This window comes from Macaca mulatta, chromosome 5 (genome assembly GCF_049350105.2).
Source record: "Macaca mulatta isolate MMU2019108-1 chromosome 5, T2T-MMU8v2.0, whole genome shotgun sequence".
Classification (NCBI taxonomy): Eukaryota; Metazoa; Chordata; class Mammalia; order Primates; family Cercopithecidae; genus Macaca; species Macaca mulatta.
In genome coordinates, this window is record NC_133410.1 from 96,256,704 (window position 1) to 96,282,590 (window position 25,887).

The 25,887-nt window shown below is 41.5% G+C and overlaps 1 protein-coding gene across 6 annotated transcripts in view; it reads left to right on the forward strand.

The window, feature by feature from the left end:
• Positions 1 to 2,634: 2,634 nt before the first annotated feature.
• The window catches only part of AFF1 (ALF transcription elongation factor 1), a 204,172-nt gene continuing 180,919 nt past the window's right edge, over positions 2,635 to 25,887 (forward strand). For 5 of the 6 annotated variants that reach the window (XM_001095779.5, XM_028848601.2, XM_015138760.3 and 2 more), the window contains exons 1-2: positions 2,635 to 2,827; positions 17,043 to 17,116. In XM_001095779.5, coding sequence (XP_001095779.2) covers positions 17,079 to 17,116 — 38 coding nt within the window. In that variant the 5' untranslated portion in view covers positions 2,635 to 2,827; positions 17,043 to 17,078. Of the gene's footprint in view, positions 2,828 to 3,274; positions 4,056 to 17,042; positions 17,117 to 25,887 lie in introns of those variants that run through there. The other variant, XM_078001992.1, reaches the window with a different exon arrangement.

Genomic DNA, 25,887 nt, shown 5'->3' on the forward strand with positions numbered 1-25,887 from the left:
TTTGGAAGAACATAATTTAAACTGCTGGCTTAAAACGCTTGGATCTTGCACAACTGCAGAGTTTAGAAGTACGTCAGCTTGACCAAACAGATGTCCATGTTGTGAGGCTGGGTACATTCCTCACCTGCCTCTATCTTAATGTTGTTTTCCCTCCTCATGGGCTATTTAGGTGATCTGAGAATACATCCTGTGAGCTTCTATGAGTCCCAGGGGTTTTACTAATTTGTTTTTAAATTTTAAGTAAAACCATGGCTGAAAATTGTCAGGTAATATCCTAGGAGTCCTTATATGAAGCAGCAGCTAAAAAGTCCCATCATCATATTTAAAAGGGAGATTTTTTTCGGGGGTAGGGGGTTCTGTTAAAAAAAAAAAAAGCACCGATGTCAGAAACATGTTTCACCTTATTAGAAATATCATCTGAAATGTATGAGACTAGGTTGTCAAAATTAAGAAAGTGCTGGAATTTCACTGAGTGTGCTAAAAATGTAATTTAAGAATTCCTGTTAGGAAGATGATGGAGGAAAGTGTAGCTAACAAAGCTAAATATGTGCAACTCCATTACATAATTACTCTCCTTTTGTTTATGTCTGAAATTTAAAAAGTAGATACAAAAAAATTTTTAAAGTAGATATAGTGTAATCACTTTTTAAAATAGCCTTCTTATTGGCTATTTTTATAAAGTGACCCGCAGAAGAGAGACAGGCATTTTAAAAAATAATAACAACTCACTGACATGACTATCCTTTTTTATTCATTATGAGAAAATTAATTTGATTTAGTCTTTTTAAATAGCCAGTCACCATTCAGGAAATAAATCAATAGAAATGTGTATTGGAATTATTTATTTACTTGCTTGTTTCTGCCACCACACTGGAATGTCATGAAAATAGGAGCTCTGTCTTTGTCATCAATATGGCTTGTCACCTAGCACACTGCCTTAAGAATATTGATGTAAATGGAATGAGCTACTCTCTGAACCAAAGTTACATCATCTTCAACAAAATTTTTGCAAAATTACATTCTTCAATTCCAAAGGCAGGAAAATAAAATTATCACACTTCCACTGTCAACATCATTTACTAAGTTGACCACAGTTTGAAGAGCCCTATAGGAGATACTATGGGATGGTACAAAAAGAACACAAAAAAGGAAAACATTTTAGATAGAAGCGGTAAAAGTTTTCAGATTATAATATATTACCATGCTTATACATGTTTCACAATGAAATGTATTCATTATATAGCAAAAACGTTAAAATATTTGTTATTGATTAGAATAGAGATCAGTCTCTGTTAGAAACCTTTAAAAGGCGCACAAACACTTTGTAAGAGGTGACTCCTGTCCCACCCTGCTCAGGGATGACCAAAACTTTCATCCTAGATAGATACACCACCAGGTTTCATCAGGGACACCTTAATTATTTTATCTGTCTAGGTAAACCAATCTCCCGATAGGAGGATATGGAGTAGGGTGAAGAGTTATATTTTGGAAAACAATCCACGGAAAATTAAGTCAAGTAGCCAAAGGTTTAATTTGGAATTGCAAATATCCATCAATTAGGTTTTCAATTATGTGGACAATAAAAGAGTTGAGGAGCAGAGCAGTAGAGACAAAATTAAAAAGGAAAGAACAGAAGGCAGGGAGGGGCTTATTTTCATACATTATACCAATTTACATTACACATCATACTGAATTTAAGTAAGGTGGTTTTCGTCATCCAAATAATTTCACCCATTTTAAACTATAAAATATTGGAGGTGAAATCTCATCTGGGCCATTTGATGTAATCTTTCTGCGTCCCTTTCAGGAAGGAAGGTGCAACCACACAATGAAGACAGCCTGTTGCTTTCCTTGGTATGTTCACAACAGGAACAGGAATCAGGCAGCGACTTAACTAGACCTGAAGTTTCCCCTTCTTCCCAACGGTCTATTTGCCATAAGCCCCCTGAACCTATTAGAATTTTCTGAGGTTGGGCTGGTGGAGGGCAGAAACCCGGAGGCTAGATTCAGGAGACCTGGTTTCCCATGCCACTTAGTAGCTTGTGACACTGAGCACAATACTTACTTTTCAGCGCTTCGGTTTCATTATTTGGGAAATGGGAACAATATATCTGTTTTGTAAGATTGTTGTGAAGATAAAACAGGCCTGTGTGTGAAAGGCCTTTTCTAAATTGTAAAGCCCTCCCCAGATGTTAGTTATTATCTCCTTTAAAGGGCACAGAATCTGTTTCAATAGTACAGGAGGCTGCAAAAAGGCTCCTTGACACTTTTTGCTCAGAACTTGACCCTGAGCTTAATCTCGCCGTAAAGTGAAAGGGTTCTTGCGCCCCCACAGCAACCCGGGGCAGGGTCACCCTCGCGACCGGGGCGGTCACTGCCGTATTCCGTCCTGAGCTGCCGCTCCCCCACGATCCTCCCACCAATCCCGGGAGGGCCGCGACGTCCCTTGCCGCTTGGGTGGCGCCAGCTAGAGGGCGCGGGTCGGGGCGGAACCCGGTACCGCGGCTCGGGAGAAGGTGGGGGCGGGGTGAGGGGCGGGGCCTCGCGCGGAGGGCGTGGCCTCGGGGCGCCCGGGCGGCCGGCGCGCGGAGCTTCCCAGCTTGCTAGCGAGCGACGGGCGCGCGCGGCCCCTGCGCACTCGGCCGCCGCCTGCGCGCGTTGCGGCCGCAGCTGCACCCTTTCCTCCGCGGTTCCGCAGCCGAGCCCCGGCAGGACGCGCTCCTTTGCGTTGTCTGCACTCGCGCCCCTTCCCACCGCAACAGGTCAGGGGAGGGCGGAGGTGACGAGGGCGCCCGACCCGGTACTAGAGGACGGAAGGGTCTGGAAGGTGAGCGCAGCCCTGCGCCCCCCAGGACTGGGGGTCGGTCCGCCTGGCCCCCGACGCCGCCGCCGCGGACTTCTCGGAAGCCTAGGCTCTCCCCGCCTCTCTGCCGGCTTCCCAGCAAGCTGACTCAAGTCGCTGGCGTTCCCACTTTTCCGGAGGGAGCCTTCGGGGAGAACGGGCGAGGGCGCAGAGCTCTCACTGCCCTACTTGCGATCCCGCGGCAGGTAGCGCGTAGAAAAACGGGACGGGGACACGGGAAGATACTCATGCTCCTTCCTCACCCCCAGCCCCCAAATCGGACGTTTGCCTGTGCACCCCGCGTTTTGTGGAGAGCTGTCCCGTTGCTGGGACCTGCTCCCTGAGTTGCGTAATGAGTCCCAGAAGTTTCTAGGGGGGAGGGGCGGGGAAAAGCGGGATTCTTCTCTCCTGCACCCCGGGACCCTCCCCTTTGCCTGTCGTGGAGAGAGATGAGGGCCTCCCGTCGCGTCTCACTCAGAGCAGGAGGGAGACGTGTGTCGGTGGTCCGTAGTCTCCGGGGAGGAGTTGGAGCCACATTCTGAGACTGACTTCTGGGACAGAGGGAGAGGCGTCTTCAGAGTGTGGGACTGGCTAATTTCTCCTGATAATGCTTTTTTCCTTCGGGTGTCCCATCCTCTGTGACCGTCGCACCCCCACCCTCCGACGGTGCGAGCGCCGGAGCCGGGGAATGAGAGGGGAGAGAAGGTGGAGAGTGTGAATCACACGTTACCTTAGTGTGATGGTAGTTACATTAATGGAGCTGCGACGGGCCTGCGGGCGGTTCGATACCGTCCTGATAGTTTTCCCGGAGCTTCTCCACCACCAGGACCCGCATATTGTTATGCAAATCATCCCGGGAAGGCACTTGGCTTTGGAGGTGGAGATGTGTCCGAATCTCCTGTGAACCAGTCTCTGTTGGGGGAAAGGCCTTGCAGCCAAGTGATTTGTTTTATTTAAGGGTGGAGCGGAGATAATTTTAACCCCCGCTTCGTGCACGTTGTGGGGTGTGACTTACGGGGAAACCAGACTGATTTAAAACCTCCAGTGCAAACCTGTAAATTAAGGCGAAGACCCAGTGTTCCCTGGGACAGTTGCAAAGTGAGAAGAGCTCGGAGACTGAGGCACAGAAACATTAGGTAGGAGTCTGAGAGGCGTGGAGAATTTGGCTTGTGCAAGATTATTTCAGAGCAAGGTCATGCGGTGTGTGTAGAAGGTAGGTGGCCGTGGGATACTTCTCTCAGACCTGCGTGGTGTCGGCCTCTGGGTGGGGATAAAAGTCACAAAAAAGACCTTTGGATCCAAGAGTCTAGGTTTATTTCTCTGGGACTGAAGAATACCTTAGGCATGGCCCTGTTTCAATGTTTACTTCCTCTGTCTAATGTATTTCCTTAGCTCGCCTTTCATCTTTAGTGGGAAGGATTCCTTGAGTGGATATTCTGGAAGTAGATTCACAGGAGAATGGAAAACTCTGGATGGTTTGCCTGCTTTAATTTCAAGGTGTTGTCTCTTGTGGATGTTGGAAAGTATTGTACTTGAATATTTGAAGATAAATATGCAGAAAAAGAGGAGAGAAAGCAAGAGAATACATAAGTAGTACGTAAAACTAGAGAAACTCATTTGAATTAAGCTATGTTTACGGAGAGAACCAAGGAAATAATTTAGGATAGATTTGGTCACTTTGAGACAAGTAGAGATTGAAGAGTGGGATTTTTGGGGAAAATGAGTTTAGATATTGGAGACTTTTCTTTTTTCAAATATAACTTACAAGGTTGATGAGGCTGGAGATGTGGGACTTGCAGGTATGCTGCTGTGAATTCTTTGCTTTTCACCTGCAAGAAAATGAACTGTTAAATATTAATCTGCCTTATTCATTCACTGTAGCAATTGAATTTGTGTCTTTGGTATTTGCTTAACTCTTCAACTTTGCAAAAATATAATTTTGAAGAATAACAGTGTGTTAAATTAGCATACAAAGATCATTTGGAGATTGAAAATTTATGACAAAAGTCCAGGCCATTTTAAACATTGCTTTCTTCTACATGCATAACAGGCATGCATTTTTTGCCACCAGAATCACTAATCTACTATAGGGTAATAAGACCATGTCAAAACTAGCTGTCTCTTCTGTTTCCTCTCTGGTTTAACTGAATTCCGCAGAGCTGGTTGAGGTGAAAGTTACTTTTTTAATTGACTGAGATACTTGCTTAATTAGATTTTGGATTAAATTTGAAAGAGACTATTCAATTAAAATACATATATATGAGTTACGTCTTTATCAGACACCTCTACAAGTCACTTTATTTATTTTTGAGACAGGTTCTTACTCTGTCACCTAGGCTGGAGTGCAGTGGCACAATCATAGCTCACTGCAACCTCCAACTCCTGGGCTCATGGGATCCTCTCTCCTCAGCCTCCCAAATAGCTGGGATTATAAGCATGTGTCACCATGCCCGGCTAATTTAAAAAATCTTTTGGTAGAGATGGATTGGGGTGGGGAGGAGGGTCTCCCTACGTTACCCAGGTGGGTCTTGGAACTCCTGGCTCAAGCAGTCCTCCCACTTTTGCCTCCCCAAGTGCTGAGATTACAGGTGGAAGTCACCATGCCTGGCCTACAAGTCACTTTAGCCAGGTAATTGTTTAGTTGAAGTTTCATATTGCCTTGAAAGTTGAAAAGAGGGGTGAAAAAATTGAGCTTAGAAAGGGTAAACTTGTTTTCAATATTTTTTTGAAAAGCTGATAGAATTCTATGTTCAATTCTGTAATTTGTGGGCCCAAAATTCCTTTATTTCAGGGCTCTAGACCATTAACTAATTTTTGGGGAGGTTGAGAAAGTATGTTGGAGAGAGTGCAAATTAAGGAACCTCATTGGGGCTGGGCGCAGTGGCTCATGCCTGTAATCCCAGCATTTTGGGAGGCCAAGGCGGGTGGATCACTTGAGATCCGGGGTTCGAGACCAGCCTGACCAACATGGCGAAACCCTGTCTCTACTGAAAATACAAAAATTAGCTGGGCATGAGGGTGTGCTCCTGTAATTCCACCTACTTGGGAGGCTAAGGCAGGAAAGTCACTTGAACCCAGGAGGCGGAGGTTGCAGTGAGCCGAGATCATGCCACTGCACTCCAGTCTGGGCCACAGAGCAAGACTCCATCTCAAAAAAAAAATAAAGTAAAATAAAAAAAAAGGAAAAGGAAAAAAGGAACTGTATTTACCATAAGTATACAGAGTTTCATAAGTGATATTTTCCTCATTAAATAATAAATTCAACAATGGTTTCTCTTCCCAAGTGATGTTTAATTGGCAGTTGCTTTCTAGTAGTCTTTTTTTTTTTAATACACAGTAGAAGCTTATTTAATATTGTTGATTTGGATCTTAGATTTTAAAATCGATTACATAAACTCTGTAATCCATTTATTAACATTCTGCCACAGCATGAAAATAAATGTGAAATATGTGGCTCTTTGTAGGTACACATCCATTATTCCTGATTGTTTATATCTGGGCAACAGATTGTTATAGACTTGACACCATGAGACCCCAAGGTCATCAGGGTTGCTAATAGGAGTTTTTGTTGTATGCCTTAGGACAGAACTTCAGTAGTATTCCCGAAGGGAAGAAAATCAGCTGATTTTCTTAAATTATCTGGCCCATTTTAAACATGACTAAGGATTTCTTGCTAGAGTGACTTTTTCCTATTAAAAGACTGAGATTATTGTGACAAATAATGCCTGAAGGAGTCAATTACATCATTAATATAATATGTCATATTCATTCCTAATACCGTGTAAGTATTGAGTAGCTTCTGTGAGGCAGACAGTATCCTAAGCGTTGGAGAAATTGTGATGGTAACATGATGAAGAAAGAAAAAGGGCCTGTGCAGATGGAACTTATATCGGCACTTCACTGTTTACCAACAGTTTTCACATGGCGTAATCATTTAAGCCTAATTGTGACTCTGAAATTGGAATTCATTTTCCATTTTAAAATCAGGAAATTGAGTTGAAGAAGTTAAGTGACTTGACTCTGTGACTCAAAGCCTGGTGCCCTTTCTACTATGGTACACTGTGTTGGCTATGTTGATGTGTGGTTTCCTGTTTTTCAAGAATTACAGCTTGACTCTAAAATATAAATAGTGTTTCTCCTTGGGTAAGTAATTCTTTCTGGTCATTATGGGAATAAAAACAAGTATTTTCATTTAGGATTTTGAACATTTGTGCCTCCAAAGGAAAAAATTATGCAAACCTATTTAACAGACACGTGGTGCTTATTTGCACTAGATAAGAATCCTTACCTTTCTAAAAATTAAATACAGGGCGTTACAGACTAGCTGCCTTAGTGCTTGAAAACTATTATTCAACTTGTGAAAGCTCAGTTTATAAATTTTTGAGAGCATATCCCTGTGTAAATCAGGACATACTCATACCATTTCCTCCTCTCTTATAGATACAGTGAATATGTGCAGTCTGGCAGTAGTTCTCAGACCTATAATGTACTCCTGAAAGGCTTGTGAAAACACAGATGTGCTCCTCTTACCCATCCCCCGAGTTTCTGATCCAGCAGGTCTAGGGTAATGCCCAAGAATTTGCATGTGTAACGTGTTCGCGGCTGATATTGATGCTGTTATTTCTAGAACAACACTTTGAGAACCACTGCGGTATAGCGGAGAGTTTAAAAAGGTTTCTGAGTCAGACAGCTTGGGTTTGAATCTTGGATTGCTACCTACTAAGCTGTCAGACCTTAGGCAAATTACTTTTTTTCAAGAACTATGAAGGCTGACCGAGCACTACTGCTTATGCCTGTAATTCTAGCACTTTGGGAGGCAGAGGCAAAAGGGTCATTTGAGCCCAGGAAATTTGAGACTAGCCTGGGCAACAAAGTGAGACCCCTTCTTTAAACAACAGCAACAACACCTGTGAAGTCTGAGATTTTACCCTACTCTCAAGCTAACTAACCTGCCACAGTTTCACAGACCCCTGGGTTAGAGAGGAATGAATGACTTTATCACTCATCAAGATAGCTGCAGCCAGAATATCAACATTTTCTTACTCTGGTTTCCTAAGCCCCCGTTTTCCAAAGGGTTATGTGAAGAGAGGAAGAGAGCCAAGTGACACATGCAAAAACAGTGGGTTGCATTAACAGGAAGGGAATCCTGAGTTCAGGGAATCCTAATCTTTTTTTGTGTGTGTCAGACAGTGTCTCACTCTGTTGCCCAGCCTGGAGTGCAGTGGTGCAGTCTCGTCTCACTACAACCTTAGCCTCCCAGGTTTAAGCAGTTCTCCTGCCTCAGCCACTCGAATAGCTGGGATCACAGGCATGTGCCACCATGCCCACCTAATTTTTGTATTTTTAGTAGAGAGGAGGTTTCACCACGTTGGCCATGCTAGTCTTGAACTCCTTACCTCAGATGACCCACCCGCCTCAGCCTCCCAAAGTGCTGGGATTACAGATGTGAGCTGCTGCGCCTGGCCTCCCTAGTCTTTTATAATTGTCAGTAAGCATATTTGCTCTTCACAGGGAGATTTTATCTTCTTGTTGTTGTTGTTTTTCTCTAATCATTAGAACCCGTGAAGGGAGGGGCTGGGTGGGCATGGTGGCTCATGCCTCTAATCCCAGCACTTTGGAAGGCTAAGGTGGGTGGATCACTTGAGGTCAAGAGTTTGAGACCAGCTTAGCCAACATGATGAAACCCTGTCTCTACTAAAAATACAAAAATTAGCCGGGTATTGTGGTGGACACCTGTAATCCCAGCTACTCGGGAGGCTGAGGGAGGAGAATTGCTTGAACCGGGCAGCAGAGGTTGCAGTGAGCAGAGATCGAGATTGTGCCACTGCACTCCAGCCTGGGTGACAGAACGTGACTCCGTTTCAAAACAAACAAAACCTGTGAAGGGAGAGTTTTATCTTGATTATACTGCATAGTAAACATGCTGCCCTTAGTGCTAGGACACTATCCCTACTTTCCAAGGCTATTCACCATACAAACATCTTTAAAGATAATTTGGAACAGCCGGGTGCAGTGGCTCATGCCTGTAATTGCAGCACTTTGGTAGGATGATGTGGGAGGATTGCATGAGCTCATGAGTTTGAGACTAGCCTGAGCAACATAGTGAGATCTCATCTCCACAAAAATTAAAAAAAAAAAAATAGCCAGGTGGGCTGGCCACGGTGGCTCACGCCTATAATCCCAGCACTTTGGGAGGCCAAGGCGGGTGGATCATTGAAGTCAGGATTGAGACCAGCCTGGCCAACATGGCGAAACCCTGTCTCTACTAAAAATACAAAAATTAGCCCAGCGTGGTACCACGTGCCTGTAATCCCTGCTACTCGGGAGGCTGAGGCAGGAGAATTGCTTGGGGGTGGAGGTTGCAGTGAGCCAAGATCATGCCATTGCACTCCAGCGTGGGCAACAGAGCAAGACTCTGTCTCATAAATGAATAAATACATAAAATAAAAAATAGCTAGGCATGGTGTTGCATGCCTGTAGTCCCAGCTACTCAGGAGACTGAGGCAGGAGGATTGCTTGAGCCTTGACCTAGGCTGTAGTGAGCTGAGATCCTTCCACTGTACTCCAGCCTGGGCAACAGAGCAAGACCCTGTCTCGAAAAAAAAAATCTGAAACAAAACAAAGACAATTGATGCCTCTGCTTGTAAAAATATGCACAAATACCACAGACCCATGGAGAAATTGTCTCCCAACACCTTTCCAATCCTCTGTTGTTTTTTTTTCCTTATAAAATGGAGCGAGCAGTATAGCAGTATCTCCTTTATTGAGTACTTGAACAGATTAAAGGGACTAAGATCTGGCAAGTTCTTGGAGCAGAGCATAGTAAGTGCTACGTAAATGTTTGCTATTATTATTCCTGAAGGAAGAGATTGTGTTCTCAGTTTTTTTTTTTTTTATGGTAAATATTGTCTCATAAGATGAAGTAATTGGTTTACTTTGAATAAATTGCAAACTCTGAGTTTGTTCCAAGAAACTTTTGTAAGGGTCCAAATTCTGAAATGAGAACAATGCCTCGTACGATATTTTGCCAGCCCACAGGGAATGAGGCAGAGACATTTTCTACCAATATTCATGTGCTTTTCTGTGTTTCCCAGCTTCTTTATGGTTACACAGAATCAGGTGACTCATCTGTCCAGATAAGCAATGAGTCACAGATAAGCAATAAACATTTATTTATTTATGTAGCATAAGTTAACTCCATATAGTAGTAAGTACTATGAAAAAATAGAAGTGTGGCCAGCACTGCTATTTTTCTCCTCAGTAGCCATTCCTGTTGGTTCTTGTTGTCACTAAGAGAACTTTAATTGCTAAGAGACTACATTTGTCCTGTCTTGGGTAATAGATCATATTTGTTCTCAGCCAGTGATGACAGTTTGTATCTTGATTTACCTGCTTCTTTTAAAGCTAGAAGAGCCCAGGTGACCTAGTTCTGGTTTTTTTCTTAGTCAACATTTTTGGGAAGGATTTTCCTTTTCTGACAAAAATAGACAAATAGTCAGGCAGAGCTGCACCTTCCTCTTCTCCTCTTCATGCCTTGAATGTGAATGAGATATCTTGTTTATAAGATGTACCATGACAAGCATAAAGACAACATGCTAAATAGGCAGAGCAGAAAAAGTCAGAGTTCCTGATGCCCTCATTGCATAGCTAACAGCATGCCAAGTAGCCACCCTCTTCTAGACTTTCTATAGGAGAAACATAAACTTCTATTAATTTAAAAAGTTGTTACTTGCAGCTAAACACATTCCTAATCCATATAGTAAGCATAATGGAGTAGAGAGTACTCATATGGAGAAGAGAGTACTCTACTCCATTACGGCTGGAGAGAGTCCTTGAGGGACAGCATTGTTACATTACCTTTGAGAGTCAGTGAAGGCCTCTCTGAGAATGTGTCATTGAGCTGAGTGCCTAATGATCAGAGGGAGCCAACAACATGTGGGATGTGTACTTGAGTGTAGGGTAGCTCCAGAACCCCACTGAACAAAACTTCAAAGTGGAGAAGAGATAGTTGGGGAAATTGTATTCCTTTATGGATTTCTGAGCTTGTGAGGTCCATACGTATTGAGAGCCTAGAGGAACTGTAGATAATCAGATCAGTTTGGGGTCCTGGGAGATTATGATCTCTCCCAGGGGGTAGATCTCTCTACTTGGAGTAGAGTTCTAGAGAATCAGACTAAAACAGAATGTATGACCCATGACTTATCCCTGACACATTGCCTATTACCAAGAGACTGTTATTCCTGGGTAAAGGAGAAGTATTGATGACGAGGGACTAACCAGCTTACAGGCCTCTGGTCTCTGGACAGAGTAATTTTTCTCATACTCTCCTTTGGAAACTAGATTGTGGTCCTGGGACTGGGGAACTACTTGCTCTGTTTGTCCAGTTGAAAGGTTCCCAGGCTGGACACAGTTGCTCACACCTGTAATACCAGCATTTTCGGGACCAGCCTGGACAACATGGCAAACTCCTGTCTCTACAAAAATACAAAAATTAGCCAGGTGCGGTGGCTCATGCCTGTAATCCCAGCACTCTGGGAGGGCAGATCACCTGAGGTCGGGAGTTTGAGACCAGCCTGACCAACATGGAGAAACCCTGTCTCTACTAAAAATACAAAAAAATCAGCTGGGCATAATGGTACATGCCTGTAATTCCAGGTAGTCGAGAGGCTGAGGCAGGAGAATCGCTTGAACCCCGAAGCATAGGTTGTGGTGAGCCAAGATCGTGCCATTGCACTCCAGCCTGGGCAACAAGAGTGAAACTCTGCCTTAAAAAAAATAAATAAATAAATTAGCCGGGCATGGTGGCACACATCTGTAGTCCCAGTTACTCTGAAGGCTGAGGTGGGAAGTTTGCTTGAGCTCAGAAGGTGGAGGTTGTAGTGAGCCATGACTGTGCCACTGCATTCCAGCCTGGGTGACAGAGCAAGACTCTGTTAAAAAAAAAAAAAAAAGAAAGCAAGCTTCCCTAGTGTATGGAGTTGCCGCAGCACATGGTTTGGCCAGCCAAAAAAATAACTAAACAACTACTACCATTTATTGAATGTTTACCATGAGCCAGTCATTGTGCTAAGACTTTTACAAATATTATTTTACGTCACCCGACAACAATCCCATGAAACCGTATATTACTGATGAGAAAGCTGAGGCCTTAGAGAAGAAGAATAATTTTCTCGAGTTTTTTTTTTTTTTTTTTTTTTTTTTTTTGACAGAGTCTCGCTCTGTCACTCAGAATGGAGTGCAGTGGACTCCGCTCACTGCAAGCTGCATCTCATGGGTTCATGCCATTCTCCTGTCTCACCCCCCAAGTAGCTAGAACTACAGGCGCCCAACGCCACACCTGGCTAATTTTTTTTTGTATTTTTAGTAGAGACAGAGTTTCACCGTGTTAACCAGGATGGTCTCAATCTCTTGACCTCGTGATTTGCCAGCCTTGGTCTCCCAAAGAGCTGGGATTACAGGCGTGAGCCACCGCACCCGGCCTGGAGGTCTTATAGCTGGTTGCAAAGCGGATCTTCTACCAGCATGTCATAAAGACTCTCGAGAGTAGGTTCCCCAGAGTGTACTAGGTTTGGAAGCACTTAATGACCTAAGTGAACAGAGTATTTGAAAACATCTTGAGTCACTTTTTATATTCATCTTCTCTCTTTTTATCTCTCTCTATATGTATGTGGTGTGAGTGTCCATAAAACTTACATATATGTGTATATACTCACACATATATGTGTATACACACTCTTGAATTGTGAATTGTTTATTTGGGGAAGAAAAGCAGTTTGATACACATGACACATTAATTTCTGAATAAATTTGGTAAGCAAGAGAAGGAGGACTATAGAAGGGTCACTTAGATAGTAACGTACATTCCTGCCATGGAACATTCCAAAATGAAAGAAAGTTTGCATCATTCACATAAAATTTAATGTAGATGTAGCTGCTACGATGTGTCAGTGTGCTAGGTATTTTAGCTTGGTGATATGATATATGCTTCTCTGTTACTCTAGGTAGCAAGCTCTCCGTTTTACACGTAGGGGCACGGAGGCTTAACTTGTCCAAGGCGATCATGCAGCTCACTTGAGCCTAGCTTCTTTCTGCTGTACAGCACTACGCTGTTTTTAAATAGAGCCGAGTTAGTATCTTCCCTATTTTCTTTTCCTTTTTTTTTTTTTTTTTTTTTTTTGAGGCAGGGCCTTGCTCTTTCACACAGGCTGAAGTGCAGTAGTATGATCACAGCTCACTGTAGCCTCCACCTCCTGGGTTCGAGCTACCCTCTCACCTCAGCCTTTTGAGTAGCTGGGACCGCAGACATGTGCCACCTTGCCCAGCCTTTCCCAATTTTTTTTTTTTTTTAATAAGACAGTCTTGCTCTGTTACCCAGGTTGCAGTGCAGTGGCACAGATCACAGTTCACTGCAGCTTCCTCCTTCCTGGGCTCAACCTATCCTCCCGCCTCAGCCTCCTCAGTAGCTAGGACTACAGGCATGTGCCACCATGCCCAGCTAATTTTTCTATTTTTTGTAGAGACAAGATGTCAGTACCTTGCGAGGGCTGATCCTGAACTTAAGCAGTCCTCCTACCTCGGTCTCCCAAAGTGTTGGGATTACAGGCATGAGCCACCATGCTTGGCCCGTGGGGGATTATATTGAAAGATTGATATCATAACAGAATAAAAAGTGAAGATGCCCTTTTACATCTCCTGCTCTGGCCCCTTCACCAAATCTCTTCCCTTTCCGGAAAACTACTATTAACAGTTTGGTATATGCTATTCCAAACTTTGTGTGTATGCATAAACTTAATAATAAAGCATTAAACAAACAAAAAACTTGGCTCATATTGTAGATTTTATTTAGATCTTGCTTAGATAAACCTATGTAGTTCTTTTTGATGTTTTAAGGCATCTCATTATGATGTATCATAATTAGCCATTTTTAAAATGATATGTATTAGGTTGTTACCAGTTTTCTTACTCTTACAAGCAATATTTTATTGCACATACCTCCTTGTACACATGTGACTGTATTTTATTTTATTTTTTAATTTTTTTAATTTTTTTTTTTTTTTTTTTTGAGATGGAGTCTCGCTGTGTCTCCCAGGCTGGAGTGCAGTGGCGTGATCTCGGCTCACTGCAAGCTCCGCCTCCCGGGTTCACGCCATTCTCCCACCTCAGCCTCCCAAGTAGCTGAGACTACAGGCGCCCGCCACCACGCCCGGCTAGTTTTTTTTGTATTTTTAGTAGAGACGGGGTTTCACCATGTTAGCCAGGATAGTCTCGATCTCCTGACCTCGTGATCCACCCGCCTCGGCCTCCCAAAGTGCTGGGATTACAGGCTTGAGCCACCGCGCCCGGCCCATGTGACTATATTTTAAAGAATGATTCCTTAAAGGAGAATTGCTAAATTGAAGCATACACTAAATTCCTTTCTTGGTGGTTTAGAATAATAATTTCCTGACTATAGTAGGCCACCATTTGAACCTAACATAACCTAACATTCATAACGTATCGTAGTGTGTATCTGGGCTCTTCATACAGCTGTGGAAATCACACATCACCCTCAACAGCCTTGCTTAGGCTGACTTTGGTCTTTGTTGTGAGACACAACTGAGATATCAGTCAGTAATCTCATGATGCAGCCTTCCTGCCCCTCTCTCCCTCTGTGGGGAAAGATCAAGCCTTTCGCGAAGTTAAGCGTTTTAGTTGCACAGATAGGTCCCTGGCTGTGTCCAGGGGCTCGATTCCTCAGAAGCTATGGTCTCTCTCACTTTGAACCCCATTCACCTACCCGAGAATCTGTAGTGCTCCTGAGCGGTGAGACCTAGGGTGTTGCTCACTCCTTCAGTCTTCTACTTATCAGTCTCAAGGACCCTTTTTCATTACAGATCTCCATGGCTTGCTCCTCACTTTAAGTCTTTGCTCAAATGTTGTGTTCTCTGACCACCCTACATAAAACTACAGTACCCTACCTTGATTCCTCTCTGCACTCTATACTCCTATTTTGCTTTTCTAACATCTATCTATTTTACTGAATGTGTCTTTGCTTACCTTCTGTAGTATGTAAGCTCAGTGGTAGCAAGAGTCTTTTCTTCACTCTATTTTTTATGTTTTTTGAGACAGGGCCTTGCTGTGTTACCCAGGCTGGAGGGCAGTGGTGCAATCTCAGCTCACTGCAACCTACATCACCCCTCCCATCTGCATCCCTACTCAAGCAATCCTCCCACCTCAGTCTCCTGAGTAGAGTAGCTGGGACCACAGGCATGCACCACCACACCTGGCCATTTATTTTTAATTTTAGCAGAGACGGGGTCTTGTCATGTTGCCCAGGCTGGTCTTGAACTCCTGAGCGCAAACATTCAGCCCACCCTGGCCTCCCAAAGTGCTGGGATTACAGGATTGAGCCACCACATCCGGCCCACTCTCTTTTTTTCTTAGTACCTGGCTTAAAGCAGATACTCAGGATACATTTGTTGGTTCTGTCAGTCAGTGAACAAACAAGTGAACTCAGGACCCCTCTCAGATTGATAGCCACCCAACAGCCCAACCTGTCTCCTTTCCTACTGTTATCACTGTCCACCAAAGAGCCCTAGGGGTGGGTGCTATTGGGTTGCAAGCAGGTTGAGCATCTTCATTGGGAGGGTCATGTGAGGAACTGCCATCAGGGACTCTTCAGGTGCCTCTACAGAGGTGTTATGAAGAATAATGCCAACAGGAATGCAATAGTGTTTTATTGATCACTTACTGCGTGCCAGCCCTGCAAGTCAAGAGAGAGAAAGTGTGAGCAGCGAAGGCAGGGGTAGAGCGAGGAATGCGGAGAAAGAGAAAAAGGAGAAAGTGAGCGATATTAAGTGGTGAGGGAAAGGGAGGGAGAAGAGTGGGGATTGAGTTGGAGAATTGAGAAAACTTGCCTAGGGGGCCACTATTGCTGGTCAGAGGAGTGACACATGTTTGACCCTGAAAAGTAGATCTCTGCTAGTGTGAGTTAACTAGAATATTTGCAACATCCATGCTGCAATCTTTTGAGAGAGGAGATAGAGTGACAAATTATGTCTGCTAGTATGGAAACATTGTAGTTAGCAAGTCAGCAATTTAAATTCCATGGAGAGGGAGATAAAAAACCTTATCAGGAGTAAGAATAGAGCTATCAAGGACTATATTCAGTGTTTCAACCTCAGCCAAAATTGTAACAGCCTCTTAAACAGAGGTAAGTTAAAATGATTACAAATTTAATGTGTGTTTCCATTTGTATCAAATGGTTTGTCGAGTCTGTACTAAGATAATTTAGTAACATACCTTTGCCTTAAGGATGTTTGAAAAGTAAAACAAACTATTTAATGCAAGTTAGGGTAAGTGTAGTCAATTTATAAATACTTACTAGAGAGGGAAAAGGAAACAGCTGTAGACAGTGTTAACCATGAGAGGTTGTTTCCAGAGTTACACAAGATAGTAGCAAGACTATCTGCCCAGATTGGATACTAATTTTTCCCCCAAATTCAGTCTTGTTTTGAAAGAATGCTCAGTAGTTGTTTTATTTGGGTTTCGTTTTGATTAAGTACCTTTAATGAGTGGAAGTAAAATCTTAAGATTGATTGTTACCAGGACCCACTTTTCTTGTTAAGTGTTGCATTCTCCTGTGAGAATGACCTGTTGATTACCTTTCTCTTGCATACTTGACACTCTTAACTTTTCTTCCTTTTAATTCTAGTGAGGATGCTGACACAACCTGTGACCTTAGGCAAATTACTTAAAACTGAGTCTACATTTCTTTCTTTCTTTTTTTTAAATGATTTTGAGTCTCCATTTTCTTATCTATAAAATAGGATATTAGTATCTGCCTTGCAACTTTATTATAATGTATTAATGAAATGCCATTTTTCAAAGGGCTTATTTATATTTAACACAATGCTTGGCACAAAGTAGGCACCAGGGGAATGGTATTTCCTTTTCTCCTCCCCCTCCTCCTTATGGTAAACTTGTGCACATTGTTTTCTTGCTGAAATGGCTTTGAGAAGCAGCCTCACAGTTAAAAGTGCAATTGGCCTTTGATATATACTAGATAGTTTATTCATGCAACTTGGGAATTGGAGAACCATTTTCTAATTCAAATGAGAACTTGGAATTCTGTCTCCAGGAAAACTTCTTACAGGTCATGTGTATCCCTGAATTTACCCACAGGCTAATGTTCACGGGCTGCTGTTTGTTTCTCTTTCAGATGAACAGACTTGCCACTTTCCACTGACTGGGAACAATGGCATTTACGGAAAGAGTCAACAGCAGTGGCAACAGGTAAGCATGGAATCTATGATTCAAAGACATGCTGATATTTAATTTTATGATCCACTTTTCAATGAATAAGTTTGGTCTTTTTCAGTTTGCAACTTAAGAACTCACTGGTGCAGGAAAATGATTGAAATGTTCAGTTTTCTCTACATGAAGTCAAACTTGTTGGACTGGCTACATATTGTCTTTTAAAGCTAGCAATTGCCGAGTCTGTTAACTCATTTTTTAAAAATGTGATGTTAATTTAAATGATTAAATCAGCATTCTAATGCTGTGTTCACGATAACAAGATTGCACTGATTTGGGGAAAGCGTACACATGCTCAGCCTGTGCTTGAAATAAATAAACGAATCCACCTCATCTGGAAAGCTGTGAAGGAGGGAATTCCTTCATATTTATATTTTGCCCCTTTCACATCTCTCCCTCCAACTCTGCACACACAATTTAGTGCCTTCTTGCATATAGTAATTGATCAGTTTTGATTGAGGGGATATTATTAACATTTTGAAGGAGTTTTAAACAATAACTCATTTGACATTCAGAAAGAATTATCACTGATTAGTTTTTATTTAAACTATTAGCTACTAAAATATATATATATATATATATATATATATATATATATATATATATATATATATTTTGAGATGGAGTCTCACTCTGTTGCCCAGGCTGGAGTGCAGTGGTGCGACCTCAGTTCACTGCGACCTCCACCTCCCAGGTTCAAGCGATTCTCCTGCCTCAGCCTCCCAAGTAGCTGGGATTCACCACGTTGACCAGGCTGGTCTTGAACCCCTGACCTCAGGTGATCCCCCTGCCTTGGCCTCCCAAAGTAGTGGAATTACAGGCGTGAGCCTCTGTGCCACACCAAAAACATATTAAATGTTTTTAAATATTACTACTACCCCTTGTAGTAACATTCTAGCAATTACAGAATTGTTTTTATTGTTACTTTTATCATAATTTCTATTTATTAAATTTTTTTTTTTTTCTTTTTTTGAGACAAAGTTTTGCTCCTGTTGCCCTGGCTGGAGTATAGTGCCATGATCTTGGCTCACTGCAACCTCTGCCTCCCAGGTTCAAGTGATTCCCCTGCCTCAGCCTCCCAAGTAGCTGGGACTACAGGCACATGCCACCACACCTGGCTAATTTTTGTATTTTTAGTAGAGACAGGGTTTCACTATGTTGGTCAGGCTGGTCCTGAATTCCTGACCTCAGGTGATCCACCTGCCTCGACCTCCCAAAGTGCTGGGATTACAGGTGTGAGCTACCATGCCCAGCCATAATTTCTATTTATGATAGAATTATTTTCTCCCTTCTTGCTACTGCATTTGACTAGTCTAAAAAATAAAAACATTATAGGAAATGTAGACTCAGACTTATTTAACTAATATTTATAATGCCACAGAATAGATGATGGTGCCTGCAATTGTGGACCAACCCAAATGTTCTCCCACTTCTCCCCCTTTCTGGTTCACTTAGGAAATGATTCAGTTCCTGGTCATCACTGTGGGCCTGTTAAACTTGGTTTACTCTCTCCCCTCACCAAAGGGAAGACAGTTGACCCTGACTGCTGCAATTCACATTCTGCTAGAGCCTGGGGGAAAGCTGTTATCATTTGTCTTTAGGTTTATTCATAATGTTGGGTTACACATACGTTTTACATTTCTATGTAGTTAAATGTCTTGTCCTTTATGGATTCTGGCCTTGATTGCCCTTAGAAAGGTCTTTCCTCCTCCAAGATTGTGAAAATAATGTCATGTGTTCTTTGCTGGCACTTGTACGATTTCATTTTTGCATTTAAATCAGAACTTGTAAGCTGGTGGACTGTGGGACAGATCTGGTCAACATATGGGTTTTGGTTGGCCTGTCACAGAATTCTGAAAGAAATTATCTGCCAATGTTTTTTACTTAACAATCTTCTATCTTCTCATGAAAAATTTAAGATTTAGCAACCCTGGGCTTGCATTGCCATGTAGCAGTGCTCAGACAGAATTGAATAGCTTCAGCTCTTTTAAGCAGAACACAGGCTTTCTAATTCAGAACTTCCCAAGTGGTATGCCATCAAATGCTTTTCAGGTGTGCCACGATATTGATTTCCCCCCACCCCTCCCCGCAAGCCTAAAGGTCAGCCAGAGCTCCTATCTAATTTCCCCCGCAGACATCTGCTTTGTCCGTTTGCCCCAGAGACGATGTAAAAAAAAAAAAAAAGTTGAGAAAGCACTGACGCTTTTCAATTCGTTATAGCTCTCTGCACAGCCAGATTCACACATTTAGTTAGCTGCTTGACCCTCTTTGACTTTTTAATATTTTGATCCATATGTAGTTAACTTGAATATATTGTATATTTCATATTAATAGGAAAAGGTAAAGATGGGGGATGTTAGGGAACCATTTTTTTTTTTCTTTTTCTTTTTCTTTTTTTTTTTTTTTAGGATGGAGTCTCACTGTCACCAGGCTGGAGTGCAGTGGCACGATCTTGGCTCACTGTAACCTCCACCTCCCAGGTTCAAGCAATTCTCCTGCCTCAGCCTCCTGAGTAGCTGGGACTGCAGGCACACACAACCATGCCCAGCTAATTTTTGTATTTTTTAGTAGAGACGGGGTTTCACCATGTTGGCCAGGATGGTCTTGATCTCTTGACATCATCTGCCTGCCTTGGCCTCCCAAAGTGTTGGGATTACAGGTGTGGGCCACTGCACCTGGCTAGGAACCATTTTTTTTTTTAAGCAAAAAGCTAGACAATTGTTTCATCGTTATTTATTAAATCACCTATCTTTTTCCCGCAGATATGAATGCTAGGTCTAAATTTTATCACAGTTCTGGGGCTGTTGTTGGGCTGTCTTTTGCTCCATTGATGTGTCTTTTGGCAACTGTGGCATATTGTTTCACTGTATCTTTATATGTCTTAATATTGAGGCAGATTCTTTGTAATTCTCATTTTTAGAATTTTAATAGCTATTCATTCTCATGCTTCTCAATATACTCTGAAGTAATTAATCATTTTCTAAAAAAATTATGATTGGCATTTTGATTGGAATCCCTTTGAATTCATCAGTTAGAGTTGACTACTGTAGGCTATTAAAACGTCTTCCTATAAGAATGTAGATGTCAGACTGGTGAGAATTTAAGGAGCTGAAGAAATTTTAAATTTTAATTGTAAGATTTTCGTGGAGGTCTGATTTTTCAAAAAGGTTGAGTTATTGACGTTGGTTCGTGTGTTATTTCTGGTAGATGAATCAATTATAGTGGGTAAAAGTATTATCACTGACATGATTAAAAAGATATTTTAGCTTAAAACCTAGATGACAGGTTGATAGGTACAGCAAGCCACCATGACATGTGTATACAACCTGCGTGTTCTGCACATGTATGTAACAAACCTGCATGTTCTGCACATGTATCCCAGAACTTAAAGTCAAAAAAATACATATATATATATTTTTTGTTTGTTTTTGAGATGGAGTCTCACTCTGTCTCCCAGGCTGGAGTGCAGTGGTGCAGTCTTGGCCCCTCCACCTCCCAGGTTCAAGCTTTTCTCCTGCCTCAGCCTCCTGAGTAGCTGGGACTACAGGTGCCCACCACCACACCTGGCTAATTATCGTATTTTTTTTTTTTAACATGTCGTCCAGGCTGGTCTTGAATTCCTGACCTTGTGATCTGTAAACCACCCCCTACTTCCCGCCTCCCAAAGTCCTGGGATTACAGGCATGAGCCACAGCGCCCGGCCTAAAAAAAGATACTTTATATTCTCTTACTTATTTTTTTTTTTTTTGGTTTTGCTAATTATTAAGTTTGGATAGGTAACTGCCCCTTATAACATTCTAGCAATTACAGAGTGTTCTTATTATTTGTTACTTTTATCATAATTTCTGGCTCCTCACCTCCTCAGTATACTCCTTTTAATTTTAGTACCTAGTACAAGTGGTAAGCTTGGGGATATCCTTTAAAAAGTTCTATTTTTAATACACACCAGTAGCTCACTTGTTTAAATGTTTAATCATGATAGGTATTTAATCTTTTAGTTGCCCAGAAAAAAAAAAAAAAACATTAAATTCATGTGGAACTGGTCCAGGACTAGGACATATTTGCAAAGGAAAGAGATGTATATTGAGTACGCAGCTCTAATCATTCAAACTAAATTGAAGTCTGAGCATGAACCCTTACTTTGCTCAGGGCTATCAAAAGTCATAAGCATGGACAGAATATTAATGTAATGTGTAAAGACAATATTTGTTGTAGTTCTTAGAAACAATAAGCTTATTCTGTGACTTCCAGATTTATCAGCACTTGACACTGTTGAATTTGAGCTCACTTACATATTTCTTCACCTTCCTTCCCTCCCCCTTTTTAATAGTTCTTTCTAACAATTGTTACTGGAGTCTAACAGACTGAGAAAGGCAGACGTTGTTAGTACAGTTTAGTGCATTTCCTTTTCTTTTCTCTTTTTTTTTTTTTTTTTTTGAGATGGAGTTTTGCTGTTGTCGCCGAGGCTGGAATGCAATGGCATGATCTCGGCTCGCTGGGTCCTCCACCTCCTGGGTTCGAGCGATTCTCCTGCCTCAGCCTCCCGAGTAGCTGGCACACCACCATGCCCAGCTAATTTTTGTACATTTTTAGTAGAGACAGGGTTTCACCATGTTGGCCAGGCCAGTCTCAAACTCCTGACCTCAGGTAATCTACCTGCCTCGGCCTCTCGAAGTGCTGGGATTACAGGCGTGAGCCACCGCGCCCAGCCTAGTTTAGTGCATTTTCATAAAGTGAACACGCTTGTGTAACAGATCAAGACCAGCTTTCTAGAATTCCCCTCCTATCCCCTTTCAGCTACTACCTCCCTTAAAAGTCACCACTGTTCTGACTTCTTCTAACACCCTGCATTTGTTTTGTCTGCTTTTCAATTTTATTTAAATATAATCACATAGTATATACTCCTTTATTTTATAAAGTTTCCATTCATTTTGATATTTGAAACACTGTGAGGTTTAGGGGTCAATTTGCATGACTTTTGGCTCCCCAAAAGCTTAACTACGAATTAGCCTACAGTTGACTGGAAACCTTACAAATAACATAAACAGCTGATTAACACATATTTTGTATATGTATTAAGTACTGTATTCTTACAATAAAGTAAGCTAGAGAAAAGAGAATGTTATTAAAATCATGGCTAGGTATGGTGGCTCATGCCTGTAATCCTAGCACTTTGAGAGGCTGAGGTGGGCAGACTGCTTGAGTCCAGGAATTCATTTGAGACCAGCCTGGGCAACATGGTTAAACCCTGTCTCTGCAAAAAATACAAAAATTAGCTACCTGTAGTCCCAGCTACTGATGGGTTGGGGTGGGGTAAAGGCTTGAGGTGGGAGGATTGCTTGAGCCCCGGAGGTCAAGGCTGTGGTGAGCCGAGATTACACCACTGCACTCCAGCCTAGGTGACAGAACAAGACCTGTCTCAAAAAAATCGTAAGATAAAATGCATTTACTGTTCATTAAGTAGAAGTGGATCATCATAAAGGTCTTCATTTTCATCCTCTTCTTGCTGAGTGTAAGAAGAAAGTCTTAATGTCTCTGAGGCAGAAGAAAATCCACATGTCAATGGACTTGCACAGTTCAAGCCCATGCTGTATTTTATTTCTTCTGTTCAATATATTTAAATATCTTTATCATATATTTTATATTAGGATATTACTTTCCCATCAACTTCTCATGGTCTAAGATGATAATATAATTATCCTTACTCTTTGTTCCACCTCCTTACTGTCACCTTCCCTCCAGCTAGTCTGTTTTGGTTTTATCCAGATTGATAGCATATTTTATTTTATGATTATTTGTGCCCTTGCAAGCTTTGTCTTTAAAATGACAATGAAAGTGGAAAAACCAATAAGCATTATTCACATTATTTTGATTGAGAAGGAAAATGGTGTCTAGGATTTTATTTCTCCTCCAACGTCAGCCCCAAAACTACTTGAACAGAAGATTCATATTGATCAGGACTAATGAACTATCATTAACTGAATAAATTGTTCAAATTAATACCAAATTTTAAATTGCTTCATCTTTGAATAGTGCTTTTGCTTTGATTGGACTTTCTAATTTCTTTTTCCTTATTGAAGGAGAAAATGTGCCTTTTTGCCATTTCACTAACGTGTTCCCCTTCTTACTCTTTTGTATCAGCTGCTTGAAATGTCTCATTTTCTCTTTGGAATCTTGAAACTAAAATTAAATTTTACAAAGTGTGTGCTAAATCACATTCTTCTGAAATTGGGCGCAGGTAACTGAAGCCAGAGAGTAAAGTTGGGATATATTCTGGGAAATTTTTTACTTGAGGACAGGGGAAAATGTGTTAAGGTAAACCATAAGAATGAAAGAAATGTCATTTCAGGCTATACCACCAAATGGATGGGACATAATTTTATTGTCTTCTGCCATTCAGAGTGGGTACTGAAGTGTTTTAGGAGATTTGCTGAGATGCTTTTCAGTTTTTGGGAAGATTTGAGGGATTGGATTTTGTGAACCTTGAATCATATAGGATGGAATACTGTAGCCCTGGAAGCTCTCCTTTTCGAGTTTGAAATAATGTTTAACTCTCCTAATTGAGAAGAGTTTTCAATTATTGAGGAAGCTACAAGGTGTTAAACAGATTAACATCTATTATATGGACAGATCTTCTTTGTGCAAGTAAATCAAGGCCCAAACTTCTAGATGCTTACTAGAGAGATTAATGGCTGTAGGTCATGTTTTCCTGAAATAGTGATTGGCCTGGACATTGTAAATAGTGCACACCTGGAATTGTGAAATGGGGAAATAAGGTTTCCACATTTTCAAGTGAAGTAGTTTCTGGCCTGATTTACAAGTGCAAGAATAATTCTTATACAAAACACCTTGTTTTCCTTCACTTTAGAAAATGATTGCTAACTGATAAGTATGTGTCATTGTCATATGTAGTTTAAGATGAGTCACTCAGTTTGATGGGTTTAGAAGAGTTTAGATTCAGACTTATCTGAGAAGTGAGGAAATATTTTTTGGAATTAGTTATTTCCCAAAAGGAAAGTTAAATTTTGCATATAAGGAAACACTGCCACTTAGTATTTACTCTTCTACAAGTGGCACAATCATGTTGAAAAACAACAGAAGTAACTTTATTGAGGTATAATTTACATGCTATTTTAAGTATACAATTTAATTTTTAGTAACTTTACTGAGTTGGGCAACCGTTAGTACAATCCAGCTTTAGAACATTTCCATCTAGATGGAACTACCTGATTACAGTTAATCCCATTTTCATTCCCAGTCCCAGGTAACCATTAATCCTCAATAATTTTGCCTATTCTGGACATTTTATATAAGTACAATCGTACAATATATGAGTTTTTGTGACTGGCTTCTAAGGATAAAGTTTTCAAGATTCATCCATATTGTAGCATGTATCAGTTTTTTAGTCTTTCTTATTGCTAAATAATATTCCATTGCACAGATGTGCCATCTTTGTACTATTTGTCAGTTAATGGACATTTAGGTAGTATCCACTTTTTTGTTTTTATGAACAGTATTCCACATGTGTTTTTATTTCTTTTGGGCAGATGTTTAGGAGAGGAATTGCTTGCCTCTAAGGTAGGTTTCTGTTTAGAGTCATCTTTATTCTAAGCTCACAAGCCATTGTGCCCAGGGGTCAGTTTTGTTTATTTGCATGTACTTTTTCTCTCTGTCTTTAGCCCTGAACTCCCTACTAAGGCTAAGAGTTGGAGGAGAATGAATTAATGTTAATAATTATTTTGTGCCTTCAGTATAATGGACACTAGTCCAGGCATTTGGCATTATATCATTTTAGGTGATGAACTTGGTCCAGGTGGTGTAGATAAGATGAACACTGAGTTGAATTGCTGGGGATAACATTGTCTTTGTAGGGATACTAATTTTATACTGTCTAGATGTGGGAAAGAAACATTTTTCTTTCTGGAGGCCTTCCATTGTAACAGTACTTTTCTTCTGAAGCCATAGTAGTCAGCCTCCTTTAGGAAGAAGAGAATTTCAGTTCCGGTTTCTCCTGTTTTGCAGAAGCTGGGGAACCATTATTTCAAAATCTGAGTCATGTTTTCTATGCTCTGTAAGGTGTTCATATTAGTAGCCTAATTTTACTGGAGAAAGCAAAGGCCTGCAGAGACCTTCATAGCTGAGTATGTGAATCAGACTGTGGAGAATGCTGGGACAACTAGGTCATTTCTGGTTGGAATTTTTTTTTTCCTTATTTCTTGAGACGAAATCTCACTCTGTCGCCCAGGCTGGAGTGCAGTGGTGCGATCTCCGCTCACTGCAACCTCTGCCTCCCAGGTTCAAGCAATTCTCCTGCCTCATCCTCCCAAGTATCTGGGTCTACAGGTGCATGCCACCACACCTGGCTAATTTTTTATTTTTAGTAGAGACAGGGTTTCACCATGTTGGCCAGGCTGGTCTCAAACTCCTGACCTCGGGTGATCCTCCCGCCTCAGCCCCACAAGGTGCTGGGATTACAGGCCTGATCCCGCTAAGCTACCACGCCCAGCCCTGAGCCACTGTGCCTAGCCCAATTTTGCCATACTTAAAGAAACAAAAAACAAAAAAAAAACTATCCTTTTTACTTCTTTTCTTTGCTGAACTATTTTAGAGCAAATTCCACTTCACTTCTGCATACTTTATGTGCATCTCTAAAAATATATGGATATTTCCCTACATGAATACATACCAGTCTCACACCTAATAAAATTAACATCTTGGATTCATCTAATACCTAGTCTATCTCTGAACTT